The 20,311-nt window shown below is 37.2% G+C and overlaps 1 protein-coding gene across 2 annotated transcripts; it reads left to right on the plus strand.

Annotated features, from left to right (window-relative positions):
- Window positions 1–1,661: 1,661 nt before the first annotated feature.
- Window positions 1,662–20,059, plus strand: TNFAIP6 (TNF alpha induced protein 6). 2 transcript variants are annotated; one of them, XM_082630829.1, is made up of 6 exons: window positions 1,662–2,033; window positions 6,752–6,889; window positions 8,539–8,700; window positions 13,059–13,287; window positions 16,024–16,064; window positions 19,381–20,059. In XM_082630829.1, the coding sequence occupies exons 1-6, from the start codon at window positions 1,940–1,942 to the stop codon at window positions 19,548–19,550; spliced, it is 834 nt and encodes a 277-aa protein (XP_082486955.1). In that variant the 5' UTR covers window positions 1,662–1,939; the 3' UTR covers window positions 19,551–20,059. The 2 variants fall into 2 exon arrangements, with proteins under 2 accessions (XP_082486955.1, XP_082486956.1); XM_082630830.1 differs by lacking the exon at window positions 19,381–20,059 and adding an exon at window positions 16,281–16,360.
- Window positions 20,060–20,311: the final 252 nt, after the last annotated feature.

Consider the following 20,311-nt stretch of genomic DNA (forward strand, 5'->3'; position numbering starts at 1 on the left):
GAACTTAAAATACTCATATAGGGCCTCCCTGGTGGCGCAGTGATTAAGAATCCACCTGCCAATGCAGGGGACAGGGGTTCTGGCCCTGGTCCGGGAAGATCCCACTTGCCGCAGAGCAACAAAGTCCGTGCGCCACGACTACTGAGCCTGCGCTCTAGAGCCCGCGAGCCACAGCTATGAGCCCGTGAGCCACAACTACTGAAGCCTGCACGCCTAGAGCCCATGCTCCATAACAAGAGAAGCCACTGCAATGAGAAGCCCGTGTACCGCAACGAAGAGTAGCCCCTGCTCGCTGCAGTTAGAGAAAGCCCGCACGCAGCAACGAAGATCCAACGTAGCCAAAAATAAATAAGTAAATTAATTAATTAAAAAAATACTCATATAATTCCACTTTCCAGAGAAATATGGTTTGTTCCTTCCAACTCTCTATTTATCCTATTCCCGCTGACCATGCCTATCTTCTTCATAGTCATGCTACCTGGTCTAGACTAGATCCTCTTTTGCACCAAACTTAAACCCTCTAATTCTGTCAGTGAACTGGGATATAATCCCTTCATCTCTCACCTGCTGTGGGTCCAAAATAGAGAGTTTTGAACGCTAACAGCTTTATGCGCATCTCATTGAGTATCCAGTAAATTCTGCACCCTCAGCCTACCCCCCACAACTGCTCTTTCCAGGAGAGATAAGATCAGTCTAAGCCTTTGATGTGCAACACAAAGATGCCTAAGGGATTCACGGCTAACTTTAGATCAGAGCAAATCCAGATTCCAATATCAATGGCGGAACTAAGAAAGCATGAGAGAAATGAATATAATGGGAGCAAATGGGAAGTAGTTTTGTAGCAAGAGTAGAGACGGCTAAGTAGCGAAGAACGACAAATGAGAAAGAGAAGCCAAAGCTGCCAAAAAAAAATGGCTGTCAATCAACAGGAAATGCCACTAGCATCAGAGCAGTGGGGTATCACCAGACAGGTTCCCCAAGGACCCTGCACAGAAGGAGAGGAAATTTTGGGGTATTTCAAGGCATGGTGACTCTTCTATGATAACTGTTACCTATGATTTCGATCATCTTCAAAGTTAGAGTGGTTCGGGGAACCTAAGGCCATATTTTAATTAACTTTATGACTATCTACCCACCCACCTTCCTCCCAAAAAATCAAGGATTTGTGGCCTGGAAAAATTTGTATGATAAGATAGCCCCAAAATGCTGGAATGTCCTAAGTCTCTGAAACTGAACTACTTTTCTGGAAGCTGACGTATTTACCTACTGACCACAATAAACCAAGGACTGCAACAGACCCCACCCAGGACAAAAGCAGACAGAGGAGAGTGTAAAGAAATGCTACATCACTGGAGACAGTTTAGAGTTTGCCAGCTGTGCACACTTTTTGTTTCAAACTTTCTATACAAGCTTGGCAATGTTTAAGGAAAACTAAAGTAACATTACCAGAGTCAAGTTCAAGTGTTTAACCCCAAACCCCATACCACATAATTGACTTACTGCAAATAAGATATTCAGGGTTTCTCTTAAAATTCCTACTGGTGTCTTTCTTTTGTTGTTTTGAAACCACTGCTGAATCTGCACCAAGTTAAACAAACTTCCTAAGAGAAAAGTGTCCATGACAGATAGAATAAATGATCCCCTTTCAAAGTAAGTGAATTTTAAAATGTAGATGATCATTCTATATCCTTAGTTTTGGTTGCCAATGCAAATGAGTCAGAGAATTTGCCTCAGACAGTGAGTTAATTGTGTAACTCTACAGAGGAAAATGCCATTGGAGAGTACTTGCTGACCTCACAGCTAAAAAAAAAAAAAAAAAAGAAAAAGAAAAACCATTTAAAGATGTGGAAACCAGATGTTTCAGACACATTTCAGCCTCTGCTCTGGGGATTTATCCTGAGCAGCCCCTAACAGGCTATTCCTTCTCTACAACTGAGATATGATCATCTTAATTTACTTATTTGTCTTGCTGTGGGAAGAGGCTCACGGATGGGGATTCAAGAATGGAATTTTTCATAACTCCATATGGCTTGGTAAGAAACTTCACTCATGAGCTTCTTGTTGGGAAAGTCGCTTCTTTGAATTCATGGAGAAGTGAATCAAAGCTGTAAATTTTTCTCTTCTGTTCAAGGCTGATGTTTTCAAAGAAAATGCTTGGGAAAGATAGCTACTGGAATGCATATATCATTTTTTAAAAAGTGTTTCTGCCTTCTAAAATTTTAAAATAGCTTTTTATAAAGTGAACAGCTCAGTAGAAAATAGAGGTTAATATTTATATTCCATATGAAAATATGCTTTAAAAATTTCAAAGAAGATGTGGTAGTATAGTGCAGAATGTTTCCTTAACAAAATAAAACCACCAATATATTATTTTGTTTGCATTTCAATGCATTTCTAGTCAGATTTCATAACAGGTAACCATAAGAGAATTACAACAGGTAAATTGGAATGTACAATAATTTTATAATCATTGCTCCATGTACTCTGACCTGTAGTGTATATCATGCTTTTTCCAAACATCTTTTGACAAATTTGACAAAGCCAGCTTGTAATATAGAAAAAAATGAAAAAAGCTTGTATTTCTGGATGCATTCTTACCACTTGATTTCTTTTGTTTGAGCTATCCATTTAAATACTTTTCTACCTCTTTTGTTAGACAAGGAAAGTCTCTTTTGTTGTTTTGTTTTGTTAAATGTAAGGAATGACATAGACCTAACCGTGAATATAAACAACAGACCAAAAAAAGGCTAAATAGAGAAAACCCAAAATACCCCATATAGTACTCTAAACAATGCTTTAATTCTCATGATACAAATTAATACTGCTTTATGTTCACTGTTGTGTTTGATAGTGAAAAAAATTTGAATTGCTCAAGAAGAAAACTGACAGATCCTTGTATAAAATAGAGAAATAAAGAGAAAGCAAAATTAACCTAGATCTTGTTATGCTTGCTAAGCAGCACATAGTTATAGAATATTTTCCCTTTCAGCATGTTTCTCTCTGGTAATAACTGCAGCCATGCGGATTTCATTAGAAAGCTCGATTGCAATGCACAGCCTTGCAGCCTCTTTTTTCAGTTTGAGCCAGTGAACAGCTTTCATGCTGAACAGTGCAATCCATTTGGCCAAGATGGGGTCTGGAATTTACTAGAGGAATGAGCAAGTCTCTTTATTTTCATTGCACACCATCAAACTTGGGAAATATACACCTATTTGTCAGAAATGACAAAGATGATCATAAAGCTAGTAAGAATTAAACCCACATGGATAAACTTTGAAATGCTGTCAAATTTGCTAATGATCAAGTAATTTGGAGTTGTTTTTTGTTTTTTTTTAAGCGATGTTGTATATCACCAAAATATAAACCTAGACAATAGGAGTTCTGTCCTAGAGATAGAAAGGAGCAAACCCAAATGTTTGTTAATAGTATACTGCACATTTGAGGCCCGGAGTGATTGCACAGTGCTTCATGCTTCAATGTGAGAAAAATTATTGATCAGTCAGCCTAGCATAAATTGTTTACAGTTGGTTAGGCCAATGTAGTATTAGAAAACTATTTAGGGAGGGAAGAGAGTTGAATTAGAAGGCAGGAATCTGCTAGCAACTATCAAGAACAAGGCACTTTAAATTCTTGGTCTCAGTCCCATACTGGTAAAATGAGAAGTCTGAAGTAAGGGACCCCTAAGGTTTATTTTTAACTCTTGTATCCTCTAATTCCTTAGATAGTAATTTTTTAAAAGACACTTAAGGACAAGAGACTTCAACTAGTTTAAATGGATTATGAAAATCAAAAAATGTACAGATAAGCAATTCTTTTTAGCCATTGTATTGAATCCAAAAAAGGAGAAGGGAAAAGCAACATTATCATGAGCTCCTACTAGGATACAGAAGCTATGCTTATGGGTCTTATGGTTTATATATTCCAAAAAATAGCTGTCATTATTCTCATTGGATACATGAAGAAACTGAAGCTCAGGCAGTGATTTATACAAGGTCACACAACTGGTCCACTGTAGAACCAGAAATAGAAATCAGAGCCAACATAGTATTGTGTCACCACTTACTAAAAGGAAAAGGAAGTTACTGGTTAAATAGATTTTTAATTTCAGTGAATGACAGCTAGAAAAATTAATAAATTATTACTTCCTCTGAAAGGTGAAATTTTTTAGATTAGGGCTCCTTGTACAAAGGACCATCTTAGTAGTTTAAAATTCTGAATTGAGAAATACTTTAAAATAAATGTGTGCTTAAAACTGTCAAGTACACATGCCAAGGGTTCTCAACTTGTTCATAAGGCAAAATAATGGGAAGTTTGGGTCTCTTTCAGGAACAGTGTGGAATATTAATATTATTTAATAAACTAAAAATTATAGCATAGACATTTCTGCTATTTAAGTTACTATCTTATTACTAGACAAGTTTAAGAGGTGCCAAAAGTTTAAGAAAAACTACCAGGAAGAAAACTTAAAATTATTTAAAAAATTTTTTCTGTTAATTTATTTTTTTCCTGCAAACATCTGTTAAAAGAAAAACTGAAGCACACTTAAAATTTTGAATTTATCTGAGCAAAAATCCATTTGAATTTGGCAGCATCCAATCTAACAGATAGAAAGGAGCTCCGAGGAGTGGTACAAAATGCAAGACTTTCATAGGCAGAAGGGAGCAGGCAGAAGGAAGTTTTACTAGGTGAAAAAGCAGGTTGGTTATGGCAAGGTTACTTTCCTTCAGGGGATGGCAGGGGTCTATCAGGCAGATGACCTAACTGGTGGTGATCAGGAGATTTCTGACTGACTGGTTTAAGATTCCATTTCTGGGTGAGCCGAAACCATACTTAAGTCTTGGTTTGGTGATGTGGGGCTTAGCATAAGGGACTCCATTTGGAGCTTGCTGTCATGTTTTTAGTACATCATATTTTTATTTCTGGAGTAAAATATCACGGAAATCTTAGTTTGAGAAACCTTGGCAGACAAAATAATTCCTACAAAATTTTTTTCAAGTAAAGATCTTTTAGAGAACAGATACAGTTTTAACATTTTTAAAAAGTAACAATAATCTCCATCACAATACACTAGTAAGCACTACATGTCTCCTTCTCTGCTAAAAGCCTTAGTACCCCAGTACTTCAAAATAGATGTACCTGCATTGCCCACTAGTGCTTGAGTTGCTTGAGAATAGGGCTTGATCCCCAGCACCTATCAAAGTACCTCATGGTATATTCTTTTTTTTTTTTTTTTAAAGAAGATGTTGTAGGTAGGAGTTTATTAATTAATTTATTTATTTTTGCTGTGTTGCGCCTTCATTTCTGTGCGAGGGCTTTCTCTAGTTGTGGCAAGCGGGGGCCACTCTTCATCGCGGTGCGCGGGCCTCTCACTATCGCGGCCTCTCTTGTTGCGGAGCACAGGCTCCAGACACGCAGGCTCAGTAGTTGTGGCTCACGGGCCCAGCTGCTCCGCGGCATGTGGGATCCTCCCAGACCACGGCTCGAACCTGTGTCCCCTGCATTAGCAGGCAGATTCTCAACCACTGCGCCACCAGGGAAGCCCATGGTATATTCTTAAAACAGCCAAATTGGAAACGAGTAAAAGTTTAGTTAATGAGGCTTTACCCTATGAAGGACACTTGGGAAGTAGGTGACTCTCAAAGGGGAAAATGACTTTGATGTTCCTTGTGTTCTCTGACCTATAAGTATCAGATGCACTAAGGTACTGTGTATTAATGACAGGCTTTTTCCATATAAGGTATAAGAGCAGTATCCCTTGGGAGTCCAGAAAAATGCCAAGCAGCATCTCCTATTGAATTGTGGCATTGTCAACTTCAGCCTGGGGAAGAGAGTAAAGAACAGTATTTCTAATACTGCTGGATTCATATCTTGCTGCATGCCAAGAAACATACGTTCTCGTTGGAAATGGTCTTGATGGTGGCTGATTGCACAGGTCAGGGGACAAAGACTTAACAATAATCTGACAGTCAACATAGGACTATTGTCTTGGGAATCTTTTCACATTGTTTCTATGGCAAAATGCACTCCAAACTTAAAACAATCATTTTAAACAGTGATCTATTGGGAGACAGCTCATGTATGACTTAACACTATCTGAAATACGTTGGGAACAAATGTGAACCGAAAAAGACAAACCAGATAAAGAACTTAGGAACTGGTAGTTAGGTGTGTCCCACTTTTTCTCTGCTGTATTTAAATCTATTTTTCTTTTCTTCAATGTAATATTTGCTTGCTTTGGATTCCTTTAAACTTTTCCTCAGTTTTTGATTTGTTTACTAAATTCTCAATTATATTGCATTAGTCATTTCCCTCAAATGGATATTTTGGCTTACTTTTCTCCTTCATTGTAAGCCAATTTTCATTGGTTTCTTTTGCCTTCAACTCCTTTTCTTTTCCTATTGCTTACCTTTCCAAGTTTTTAAAACAAAGCCCCCCCCCAAAAAAAAAGTCAAAACTCTATCACCTTTGGATAATGCAGAAATACAATGTTGTGTTAAAACTTTCTTTCAGGTTATCAGTTCAAAAAATAATTTAGCCTCAAGTTTCTATCTATGTCCCCCCAAATTCCCCTCATTCATATTTTTTTCCCAAAGCTTTCTAACAATGAAAACTTAGCCACTCAAGGCAGCTGACCCAGGGAACCCTTTGGCAGGAACAATAGCTGATGTAATCTTCCAGCTGAGGCCACAAAATTTCCCTTGTTCCACAAGAATGGATAAAAGTGCATTGACGACATTTTGTGAATTCACAGAACAAGCAGCAGGCGTGTACCACAGAGAAGCGCGGTCTGGCAAGTACAAGCTCACCTATGCAGAAGCGAAGGCGGTGTGTGAATATGAAGGTGGCCGTCTTGCCACCTACAAGCAGTTAGAGGCAGCCAGAAAAATTGGTAACAGCTTTGACAATAATCTTCTTCTTTTTCACCCTTGGAAAAAAAATTTTCCACCTTTCCTGCAACCCCTTATTAAGACTTTTCTCTCCACCCCTGCTAAGAGTTCCTCCAGCTTCTCCCATCTTCTCTGCCTACAGCTGGTAGACAATTCCTACTACTAGTAATTTAGTTGGGGTCGCACCCCATTGGGAGCTCATAAATAAACATCAAAAGAAAATGAAGACATCATTATCTCGATATCATTTAAACCCCTCATTAATTTTAATGCCATGGCTATTCATTTTTAATATCATTCTATCTCTGCTTGACGTCTGTGTGTCATTTTCCTCAGCTGTTAAATGATGCTACTATGTTGTGTCTTACAAAGAAATTTACTTGGTAGAAGAAATAGTGAACTTAGTGGATTTTTTTTCCCAATTATTTTCAGTTTTTTCCTTTTCTTTTTTTTACATTAAGTGGGAGAATGCATTTGTACTTTAGGATCAAAAGCCATGAGAAAAGGAGGATAGGCAAGTTGTAAGGTGGCAGATGAAAGAAACTGGGAAGATGATGTCAGGACACCTGGTGAAAACCCAGTAATTAACAAATGCTGTTTGCTTCTTTATATTAAAAAAACCGGGTTGCTACTGTCTCTTCTGGACTTTCAGGAGAATCCAAAAGGCCACCCTAATTCAGAATTTTCTTCTCCACTGAAGATATCCCTTTGCTGATAGGAACATACCTGGCAAAGCTCATACTATTATTATACATTACCCAAGACAAAAATAAAGGTGTTCTCGAAAATGCCCCAAAGTCTCCCCAGATGACTGCTCAGTCTATACCCTTAGGGCTGTGTCTGACGCAGTAAATGGAATGAGGTATACAAAGGCCAGAGACATTACTAGCCATGGGGGACTTGTAGTCAAATCGTTCTTGGGTGGCATTGGCAAATATTAAAACAGCCTCCAAAGTTGAGTAAGGAAAACAAGGCTGAGGCTTTGTTTGAAATGTATGAGTACTTTTATCCCTATTCAAATTTTTTAAATATTAGTGATATCCTGATTGATCCTGAAGGAGAAATTATCATCTGAAAAAAATTTTTTCAGTATTGATGGTAATTCCAGAAATTAACTCATGGCACTAGCTCGGTCATTTGTGAAAAGAAGCCAGCTCTGAAATTGGATTGTTTTCATATCCATGGTATTATTATTTCCTAATCCATCTGCTTTTTTTTGTTTTCCAAGTAAGATGTCATTTTCTAGTAAAAGTCAGATGTTACAAGAACTTTTTTTTTTTTTTTTTTTTTTTTTGCAGTACACGGGCCTCTCACTGTTGTGGCCTCTCCTGTTGCGGAGCAGGCTCAGCGGCCATGGCTCATGGGCCCAGCCGCTCCGCGGCATGTGGGATCTTCCCAGACCAGGGCACGAACCCGCGTCCCCTGCAACGGCAGGCGGACTCTCAACCACTGTGCCACCAGGGAAGCCCACAAGAACTTTTATATATGTTCAAACTTTATTTTTTAAGAAAACAGTTCTTCCCCTTTTATATGAAGTGGATTTGGTCAGTTAAGACACTGTCCCTGTTGCAAGGGGCCATCTTGGTTGAGATGACATTCACTCAGCTGAGGGAATAACCAGTTAAGCCATTACCCTTCCATTCTCTTGCAGGATTTCACATCTGTGCTGCTGGGTGGATGGCCAAGGGCAGAGTTGGATACCCCATTGTGAAGCCAGGGCCCAACTGTGGATTTGGAAAAACTGGTATTATTGATTACGGAGTCCGTCTGAACAGAAGTGAAAGATGGGATGCTTATTGCTACAACCCACATGGTTTGTCAAAAACAATAATTTTATACTATATAAAAACAGGTACAGGGGGCTTCCCTGGTGGCGCAGCGGTTGAGAGTCCGCCTGCCGATGCAGGGGACACAGGTTCGTGCCCCGGTCCGGGAAGATCCCACATGCCGCAGAGCTGCTGGGCCTGTGAGCCATGGCCGCTGAGCCTGCGCGTCCGGAGCCTATGCTCTGCAATGGGAGAGGCCACAACAGTGAGAGACCCGCGTACTGCAAAAAACAAAAACAAACAAACAAAAAAACAGGTACAGGTTGTTAAGAGGTTAGTAAAAAGAAATGACTTCTTCTTCCAGAGACAGAGCAATTTAGTAACGATAATTATTAATAACAACTACCATTCATAGAATGATTATGCTGTGCCACACACTGACTTATGTCTCTTCATCCACACTGTCACTTTATTGTTATACCCTTTTTAGAATTCAGGAAACTAAAGTTCAAGAGCTTAAGTAACTTTCAGACAGCCAGTAATTAGCAGGCAGGTGAGATCACGACTTAATTCTTTTCTGTGCCAGGGAACTTCCTGATTACAAAGGACAAAAAAAAAAAAAAAAAGATTATAAACTTGTCACCTTTAATTAGCTAAAACTATGAAGTAGTACTACCAAATGTTAACTGTTCAAAATTATCCCTTTAATTGAATGAGAAAAAGGAGACAATAAACAAAGTTTTTCCCTAATTTCTTTTTGGGCATAAATTCTTAAACTTCCAAACTAAGCAACCCTCACTCTGTGGTTTGTTTTAACAAATATATACTGGATATGCTAGTTATTATTGTAAGTACCTGTTTATTCATATTCTTTTTCCATGGTTGATTGCAGCTAGGAAAACTTTAAAGAGAAAATTAACACATTATAATTATTATAAACAGTAATTCTTGGTCAATGCTGTTGGAGAAAAAAGTAGACTGTTGTTCTGGGATGTATTTCCCCCAGGATAATATTACAAAGTGTTACAACATGTTACAAAGTATTTCCCACATATATGATCATAAACATCCTCAGGTGGTATCCCATTTGGATCTACCTTAGAGAATGTCCATGACAAAGTAGGAGATTACAGTGAAGTTCTAGCATATTATTATAGAATTTATTATTTAATAGTATTAACCATTGGAGAACAGTTTCTCACATTTGCAACCAACCTATACCTCACAATAATGTATACTCCAAGTAGTAAAGAATTTTTCCTAGAGCTGTTACCTATTCCCACTTGAGACAAAATATGAATAAATGGGGGGGGGGATGAATTGGGAGATTGGGATTGACATATATATACTAATATGCATAAAATAGATAACTAAGAAGAACCTGCTGTATAAAGAAAATAAATAAAATTCAAAAAATATGAATAACATGTACATTCATATAGACTATAACTTTCAAATCACTTTGACATACTTTAAGCCTACAGTATACTATATTTAGTCCTATATTTAGTCATTGTTAATAATTCATATATCTTCTTTTCTTCTCTTTCTCTCTTCCTCTCTTCCTTTTTCTTAAATATATTTATACAGGCAACTCTCTTTTTATTCTTAAGAGTAACTTCTATTTCCAAATATATTATCTGATTCTTTTGATTGATAAACTTCAGGATCTCTGAGCATCTACTCAATCATTTCCAAAGGTCAAAGTCTAAGGAAGATGTAGAAGTATAAATGGAAAGATTCTTACAGTATTTCATTGCCCTTTTATAAGAATGCCACCTTAATTTACACATTTTTATAAGTTGCTTTTGTTTCTCATAGAGGCTGAATGCTTTTTACTCTGGGAATGTGTGTACAGAATCCTGGGAGACTTGTGCTTACTCAAGTCTCAGCTTACTTTTGGATTCAGTGATATACTGATTATTTAGGATGTGGTCAACCTGAAAGGGACTGGGGGCCCCCTGAACTAGCACTGGGAGAACAGTTCATTGAAAAATAATTGGAATGAAAAAAATCATAATGGTATCAGAAAAATAAAGCAATGATTATTAATTAATCAATACCACCAAGTTAGAGTTGATTGAAGCAAGGAAGAATAGGGTCATTCAGAAGTGTTCAGAAGTCAGCTTGCTCATTCAAGTTCCGAATGTGTGGCATGATGCCGACTGCCTCCTGTATGAATACTTCTTAACCAATTAGCTGTCAGTCCTCAGGGACCCAGCCTGCTTTATAAATCTGTCATTTTCTAAATAAGCAAGAGATGAGGCAATAATTATATGTAACATGAAGTATAGAGTTGAATAGATATAGCTAAATATAAAAAAAAATTAGTTCAATATTTGAATATTTTTCCTAATCTATTGATATATACATCAAAGATAGGATGCTATGGGACAGAGAAAATCACTCCCAAAGAGGGCACTGTACATGCTTATGTGCACATATAAACTATGTATTATATAATATTTAATAATACAATAAGAATAGCTTACACTTTGCATAATACTCTTAAGCTATCCTTTATATTTTATCCTCAGAATAGTCCTGTGAGGGAGGTAACAGGAGAGGCATGACTATATTTATTTTACCAATGAAGAAACTGAGGTATAGACTGGACGCAGAGCTCAGACTAGATCCCTGACCCTCTTTTGTCACTTCCTTGCCTTTCTAAGAGCCTGTTCTGCCCTGGGGTGATAAGCTTCCTTTACTTCTATGGTGTTAAGGATTCTAACACAATTTTTTATTGTAATAGTTATTATAAAGGAGAATATTCTTGTAAAAAAACTTCTAATTGGGGAATTCTCTGGCGGTCCAGTGGTTAGAACTCGGCACTTTCACTGCCAAGGGCACAGGTTGGATCCCTGGTCAGGGAACTAAGATCCTGCGAGCTGCGTGGCACAGCCAAAAAAAAAAAAAAAAACCCTCTAATTGATATAATAAAAAATACTTTTGAATGCTATCCAGAGTCACCACTACCATCACCACCACTCAGATTATTTTTGAGTTTCCAGTTTGTATCTTTTTTTCAAGACACTAGACATTTAGGTGATATGGAATTAAAATTAACTGGGGCCCTTCCACAGCTTTCTCTCTAGGAATACTGTAAAATCACTGTTCTGGTAGAGATTGTTTGTTCTTATAACAGGTTATGGGACAGGACAGAAATCTATGAAATGGTAAAAGACTTGAAAAAACCAACATGGATATCTCCACCAAATCCTCAAATAGTATTAGGATTAAGGTGCTAATTTAAACCAGTAAAAGGAGTACAGAATGATTATAAATTATTCTCTTTAACTGGATTAGAGTGACCTTCAAATTCCCTAAGTGACCTTCATATTCTATACTGATTTTCCAAACAGAATTTACTGGACTCATTATTCTAAGTGTCTGAGTCCCTGAAGACACAGTGGTGACACCACAGAACAAAATCCCTGTCATCTTGATTGGGCTGTTGGTAATATGGGCATATGTATTTGTCAAAACACATTTAAGTGTACACATAAGACATGCATCCTATGCTTAAAATGTAAACAGAGCAAAAGTGTCAACAGGAGCACAATTATTATTCTTTCTTGCTCTTTTACTTTTTAAAAAACTCACAAGTGGGGACTTTCCTTGTGGCACAGTGGTTAAGAATCTCCCTGCCAATGCAGGGGACACAGGTTCGAGCCCTGGTCCTCGAAGATCCCACATGCCACGAAGCAATTAAGCCCATGCGCCACAACTACTGAGCCTGTGCTCTGGAGCCTGCCTGCCATAACTACTGAAGCCCACGTGCCTAGAGCCTGTGCTCCGCAACAAGAGAAGCCACCCCAAGGAGAAGCCCACGCACCGAAACAAAGAGTAGCCCCCGCTCGCTGCAACTAAAGAAAGCCCGCGCGCAGCAACGAAGACCCAACGCAGCCAAAAATGAATTAATTTTTTAAAAGTTAGAACAAAAAAAATTAAAAAGTGGTCTATGTTCATTTTAGAGAATTTAGCAACTATTAATGAAAAAACATTTATTCTTTAGCTACAGTTACACACAATATACTATGGATGCTATATATTAAATCATTTTATTTTTATTTCTTAAGAAGTACTAAATAGATGGATACTAAGAAATGAATATCATGGGTTTCCCTGGTGGCGCAGTGGTTGAGAGTCCTCCTGCCGATGCAGGGGACACGGGTTCGTGCCCCAGTCCCGGAGGATCCCACATGCCGCGGAGCAGCTAGGCCCGTGAGCCATGGCCGCTGAGCCTGCGCGTCCGGAGCCTGTGCTCCACAACGGGAGAGGCCACAATAGTGAGAGGTCCGCGTACCACAAAAAAAAAAAAAGAAAGAAAAGAAATGAATATCTTTTTTAAAGTAGGAATCATTTTTAAAAAATGCTTTCTTATCATTTTTTTTTCTCTTTTCAGCAAAGGAGTGTGGTGGTGTCTTCACAGATCCAAAGCAAATTTTTAAAACTCCAGGCTTCCCAAATGAGTATGATGATAACCAAATCTGCTACTGGCACATTAGACTCAAGTATGGTCAGCGTATTCACCTGAGTTTTTTGGACTTTGACCTTGAAGATGACCCAGCTTGCTTGGCTGACTATGTTGAAATATATGACAGTTACGATGATGTCCATGGCTTTGTGGGAAGGTATGTATTGTTTCTCCATACAGGAAGCTAATGAACATCCAATATTTTGAATGATGTTTCTTTTATTTCTCTCCAACTGTCCCTACAACACTGATTTTCCAGTTTATCTATTCTCCTGCAACAGAGTATCCTTTTTTAAAAAATTAATTTATTCATCTATTTATTTTTGGCTGAGTTGGGTCTTCGTTGCTGCACGTGGGCTTTCTCTAGTTGTGGCAAGCTGGGCTACTCTTTGTTGTGGTGCGCGGGCTTCTTATTGGGGTGGCTTCTCTTTGTTGTGGACCACAGGCTCTAGGCGTGTGGGCTTCAGTAGTTGTGGCTCACGGGCTCTAGAGCGTAGGCTCAGTAGTTGTGGCGCATGGGCTTAGCTGTTCCGTGGCATGTGGGATCTTCCCGGACCAGGGCTTGAACCCGTGTCCCCTGCATTGGCAGGTGGATTCTTAATCACTGCGCCACCAGGGAAGCCCCAGAGTATCCTTTTTTTTTTTTTAATTTTATTTATTTATTTATGGCTGTGTTGGGTCTTCGTTTCTGCGCGAGGGCTCTCTCTAGCTGCGGTAAGCGGGGGCCACTCCTCATCGTGGTGCGCGAGCCTCTCACCATCGCGGCCTCTCCCGTTGCGGAGCACAGGCTCCAGACACGCCGGCTCAGCAACTGTGGCTCACGGGGCCAGCTGCTCCACGGCATGTGGGATCCTCCCAGACCAGGGCTCGAACCCATGTCCCCTGCACTGGCAGGCAGACTCCCAATCACTGCACCACCAGGGAAGCCCAGAGTATCCTTTTTTAACCACAACTTTTTTTTGCTCCGTTACTCATAACAAGCCATAGTCAGCTGCTATGTCTACTTATTAAAATAGTTATAGCTGCTTTTTGATTTGTTAAGTTGTAACAATTAGTTACATATTCTATTTATAAAGACCTCAAGATTTGACTAACAGGAGAAAGAAGATATATGAGTTGGGAAATTTTGGGGGGGTTTTAAATGTTCTGATTTCTGTCAACCTCCTAAAAATAATTATAAATTCAATAATTGTTGCCTTTCTTCTGTGTACAAAGCAGTGTACTAAGCATTATGGATATAAGGCAAATAAGTAAACTAAAGCCCCTCCTCTCATATAGTTTAGCTAAATATACAATGGATATCTTTTTTTTTTTAGTTCTTTTTTTTTTTTTTTTTTTTAGTTTCTGCTTTATAACAAAGTGAATCAGTCATACATATACATCTGTTCCCACATCCCTTCTGGATATCTTTTTAAAAATAACTTTCTTTGCCATAAAAAACAAGTATTTCTTTCCTCAGTATTTTTCCCTGGGTTTTTTAACATGCTGGGACACATTTTTTTTGTGTTCCCATCCATATCTTTAACATAGTTTAAATTTTACAATACAAAAATTTGCAATATTTTACAAAATATTGTAAATTAAAGAGTGTACAGTTAAGGTGTTTTATGTATTCAGGTCCCCACTTAATAATGTGTATTTTAGACTATCCATTATCAATAGATTATCAGTTATCAATTCTCTATTATCCATAATAGTAATTTAATGAAAGAAAATAGTAGTGGGGATAATTAAAAATGACAGACAATATCTTTTTATTGACTTTGAAATCTGTAACTTAAATACAAAGAAAAACAAAGGCATTTGTTGCATAAATGAACAGCAATTTTTGGATGGAAAGTGGTTTTTGTTTTGTTTTGTTCTTTAGCTGAGACTACTACTATAGAAAAAATATATAGTTTTTTAAAATAGTTTGAAGAAGACTAGAAGTAGGGTTGGAGGAATTAAGAACAAAGTCTTTTTTGAAAGAGTGGACCTCCTACCTTGGGAATTAAGGTAACATTTTTATTCTAAACCTAGTTTCAGAAATCAATTACAGCTCTAGACAAAATCACAAATGGGGCTTCCCTGGTGGCGCAGTGGTTGAGAGTCCGCCTGCTGATGCAGGGGACACAGGTTCGTGCCCCGGTCCGAGAGGATCCCACAGGCCGCGGAGCGGCTGCGCCCGTGAGCCATGGCTGCTGAGCCTGCGCGTCCAGAGCCTCTGCTCCGCAGCGGGAGAGGCCACAACAGTGAGAGGCCCGCGCACAGCAAAAAAAAAAAAAAAAAAAAAAAAAATCATAAATGATTTTTTAATCTACAGGCTAATTTGTTATTTATTGGATTATATTGTGTGATTTACCTTTAGAATAGACTTTCTCCCTCTCAGGAATAAATTACATTGTTTTAGAAACTGATAAAAACCCTTACTTTTTATATTATCATGTGCAAGGGAATTCCTTTCAAGCCATGATTCAGATAAAAATCACACCTTCTTATGTCTATAAGGTCCAACGTAATTCTTTCCCTTTTAAATCAGTCATACACCCATTCTTCTCTAACTGTGAAGAAAACTTTATGAGATTAATCAGAAACAAATTTTTAAAATTTCCAAATAGATTCAAATTGTCTATCACACAAAAAGCTTTGTAGACACACAGTAATGCCACAAATTCTTTCTTAAGAATCTCATTAATACTGTGAGAAGGATATTTCAAACAATGTTTTAACCTCTCTTCTCTCTTACAAATTCAAGTAAAAATAAATAAATATAACAATAAAATGTTGTAAAATAATAGAAAAATGAGCCATTACTTAGGGGAAATAAAGTACGTCAATTATCAGTAAGAGCCACTTGCAATAGCTATATAATAATCATTCATGTGACCTCTCTTTTTAAAAAATTCTCTTTCAGATACTGTGGAGATGAGCTTCCAGAAGACATCATTAGTACAGGTAATGCCTCTAAATTGAAGAACAAAACTATGATTTGCTTTCTCAGTATCAGTGAAAATGAAGGACCCAGTAGTTATTACTATATACTTTATAAAGTTGAGAGAGCTGAAGACAGATATAGCTTGCTAGCTTGTGAAAGGCAAAGAAGTGCTTATTTATACTTAAAGACTTTTACCAACTCCTTGCACTAAAAATGTGTACTCTGGTTATTTGCAGGAAATGCAGTCTGAGATAGTCTTGAATCTGCAAATCCATAAATACTGCTGTAGCTTATAATTCCCGTAAAATGTGGTAATAAAAGGTCCAAACTTTTCATTGATAAAGGATTGAAGTAATTTGTAAAGTTGTTAAAAATACCTTCTATCACTGAAAAAATTTTTACATCATATGTATTGCATTTTCACATTAGTACAGCAATCCCCAGAGAGTCTTGTGAAGAACACAGTTCTGTTAGATGTTTTTAATAGATATTACATGAGAAAAGGGCTCTAAGGTCAAGTAAATTTGGGAAATATTGGATTAAACAATGTGAAACAGGTTTCTTTATTAGAAGATGTCAGAGAATTTTTACTATGCTAATTATGCATGGTAAATCTAAAAAGGCTAGCTATAGTAGGCAATGTTTTCCAAATCTTTTTCCTCTTGCTAATTATTTTGTGTGACTTTGTTCCTTGAAATGTACCTCAAGAAATGTCCCTGTAGCAGCATACATTTATCTCAATAAGCAATACCATTGCTATTGCCTCAAACTGCTACTTTCTATGAACTTTTACTTTCTTAGATGTCTTCATTTCATTTTTATTTTCATCACCAGCACCAGTAATTGGCATTCTTTTTTTGTTTTTAATTTTTTGAATTAATTAATTTATTTATTTTTGGCTGCGTTGGGTCTTCGTTGCTGCACGTGGGCTATCTCTAGTTGCCGCGAGCTGGGCTACTCTTTGTTGTGGTGCGGGGGCTTCTCATTGCAGTGGCTTCTCTTGTTGCAGAGCGCGGGCTCTAGGCACGCTGGCTTCAGTAGTTGTGGCACATGGGCTCAGTAGTTGTGGCTCGCGGGCTCTAGAGCACAAGCTCAGTAGCTGTGGCGCATGGGCTTAGCTGCTCCGCGACATGTGGGATCTTCCCGGACCAAGGCCTGAATCTGTGTCCCCTGCATGGCAGGCAGATTCTTAACCACTGCACCACCAGGGAAGTCCCTGGCATTCTGACTTGCTCTATTTTTCCTCCACATCATAAAATATTATCACAATACTTCTCCAACTAAAAACAACAAACCTACATTGAGTTGCAATTTCTAAGCAGTCCTTAAGCTGAGATACTACTAGCTAAAATTAGTCCCACACCCTAGCTTTGCAGTGCACACAATTCTCATTTATGAATCATTACAAGAGATGGAAATTCTTGTTCAGTCTTGGAATGCTTAAAATTTATGAATTCATTACTCTGTTACAGCCTCCCTAGGAAGAATAATCTGTTAAACTTTTTATTTATCTTTTATTCTTTACTTGACAACATATTTTATGTTAACAGAAAACTAAAAGAAGACATTTTATGAGATGTAGGAGGTAGTTGGGGGGTGAGAATCCTATTTTTAAAATAAAAACAAAATGAAACAGAGGGAGAGTCAAAAAGAAGCCTGAAACTTAATATTTTTCTTGTTTTGTTCAAAACAGACAAAACTTACTCCAAATGTAACACCAAATCAGTGTTTTTCTTGAACAACTGCAAGGAACTAAAAAAAGAAAAACCCACACAATTTATTATTCAAAGAGAAACAAATCAACAGAAAAGAGCATAGTTAAATAAAAAGCCAAAGATTTAGCAAAACAGCAGGAAGAATACATTGATACAAAGTAATAGAAAAAGAAGATATAAAATATGTTTAAAGTATTATCCTATCAGTCAAGCGTAATGCTGTTAACATTTTGATTTAGTTTTCTTCTTAAATATATACTTACTCACCCCTGGATATTTATATTAAAAAACAAAAACAGAAAATAAATAAACTAAAAATTACCCATTACTGTACCACTTTAAAAAAAAGGTATATAAAGAAAGAATCTCTTCTCATCTCTCCCCACCCAAGAAAGGCATTGTATAACTATGTGGTGACCGTCCTTCCAGATGTCTTCCTGTATTATACAAACATTATATATCAATACATGGAGACCATGGAGCTATTTTCAAGTCAGAGTATAATATTTAGATCATTCTAATTCTTTTTAATGACTACCTAATAGGTACCATAATTTGTCATATACCAATATTTAACATCCTGAAGGTGGTTGTTTTTGATTTTTTTTTCTTTTGCTATTGAACATTTCACTAGCCATTTTTAAACCTCTATTTTGTAGTGCTATTTTATTTTTAAAAAGTAAATTTCTAGAAGTGAAATTTTGGGATCATAGGTGATGTGCACTTAGATGTGGATAGATGTCACCAAATTAGCACTAGCCCTACAGTGTCAATTTGTATTTTAACCAGTTGAGTAATCTGAAAAAAAAAAAATTTTTTTTTTAAAAATTTAAACAACTCTTTCAAGTTTGAGAAAAGTACAGTGAACCACAGGATGAACTCTGAACTCAAACCTGGTTCTGCCATTTATAACCCTGTGGCCTTGGGCAAGCTACTCACGTTTTCTGTGCCTCAATTTCATCTATAAAAATGACTATTTTAATAGTATCCACCTCATAGTGTTGCTTTGGAAAATAAGATGAAAGGCACTTAAAGCTGTGCCTTTCATCTTATATATATATGGGGTTTTTGTAATGAATTCTGGATTTGTGATCTGGATTAAGAAGGTCTTTCCCTCCTGAAAAAGAAAAATATTCCTATATTTATTTTATACAATAACATTTTTCCTTTTTGTTTTTGGTACATTTTGGTCTTTAATGCAGGTAAAATGTAGTTAGGTGCTTTGTGTAAAAGGATCTAGCTTTGTGGGCTTTTTTTTTTTTTTAACAAATGCAAGGCTTGTTGCCATCATTTAGTAAATAATCCATGCATATCTTAATGGTTTGAACTGCCTGCCATTCTCCTGTAATTCTATGGATGTACCTTCTACAAATAATACCTTTGAAAACAGAATAGACAAAATTTCCTCTAGGACAGATTGGAGAGCCACAGGAAAAAATATGACAGTCCTGGTCCCAGTTGGCAGTGAAACTACAGACTCTACAGCTTGAGAATCTAGTTCTGAATTCTGGGAGTCTTGTTCATGAATTTTTATATTCTCCTATGAGAATGAGTCTTTGAATTGTCAGCCAAATTGAAGGAGAGTAACATCTTGGTTCTTTTGCATCCTCCTCCTCCCCAGGAAATGTCATGACCCTGAAGTTTCTAAGTGATGCTTCAGTGACAGCAGGAGGTTTCCAAATCAAATATGTTGCAGTGGATCCTCTATCCAAATCCAGTCAAGGAAAGAATACAAGTACTACTTCTCCTGGAAATAAAAACTTTTTAGCTGGAAGATTTAGCCATTTATAAAGCAAAGAAAGACATTCCGCATTTATGTTTCTATCTTTTGGAGCCCCTTTGATCTCACTTTTATATTATTATTAACATTTATTTATTATTTTTCTAAATGTGAAAGCAATACCTGATAATTTGGGGAAAATTGGAAAATACAGAAAACTTTAAATGAGGGAATAAAATCTCCCATAATCCCATTGCATAAAAATAACAAGCACTAACATTCATATATTTTTCTTTTAGTCATTTTTTGATGTGTGGTATATGTATATATGTATCTATATGTATTTGTATTTCAAATTTTGGAATGCTGCTTATGTACAATTTGATATCTTGGATTTTTTACCATTGAACTTTACGGTGTACACGCTTTCCCCTATCATTGAGTATTCTGCAAAAACATGATTTCATTTACAGTATTCTGTAAACTGTCCATGCTATGATTGTTCCATACTTTATGTAAGCCTGTCTTTATTGTGGGAATTATAGGTAGTTTTCATAAATATTGTTTCAATAAATATCCTTGGACATATATATATTTGTATAGCTCTCTAATTATTTGGGATAGGGTCCTAGAGGTAGAATTACTGAGTCAGAGATTAATTAAAATAAAAAAATGTTTTTGAGGGAGATAAGCTGGACTTTACGACACTAATGGGGGGGTGGTGGGCTGGATGGCTGGTGGGCTGCACTACTCACTCAGACTACAAAGACATCCTCTAGGGGAGTGAGAAAGTGAATGGACTAGGAAAATAGCAGGTCATTAACCAGCAGCA

The sequence above is a fragment of the Mesoplodon mirus genome, assembly GCF_964341445.2.
Source record: "Mesoplodon mirus genome assembly, chromosome: 8".
Taxonomy (NCBI): domain Eukaryota; kingdom Metazoa; phylum Chordata; class Mammalia; order Artiodactyla; family Ziphiidae; genus Mesoplodon; species Mesoplodon mirus.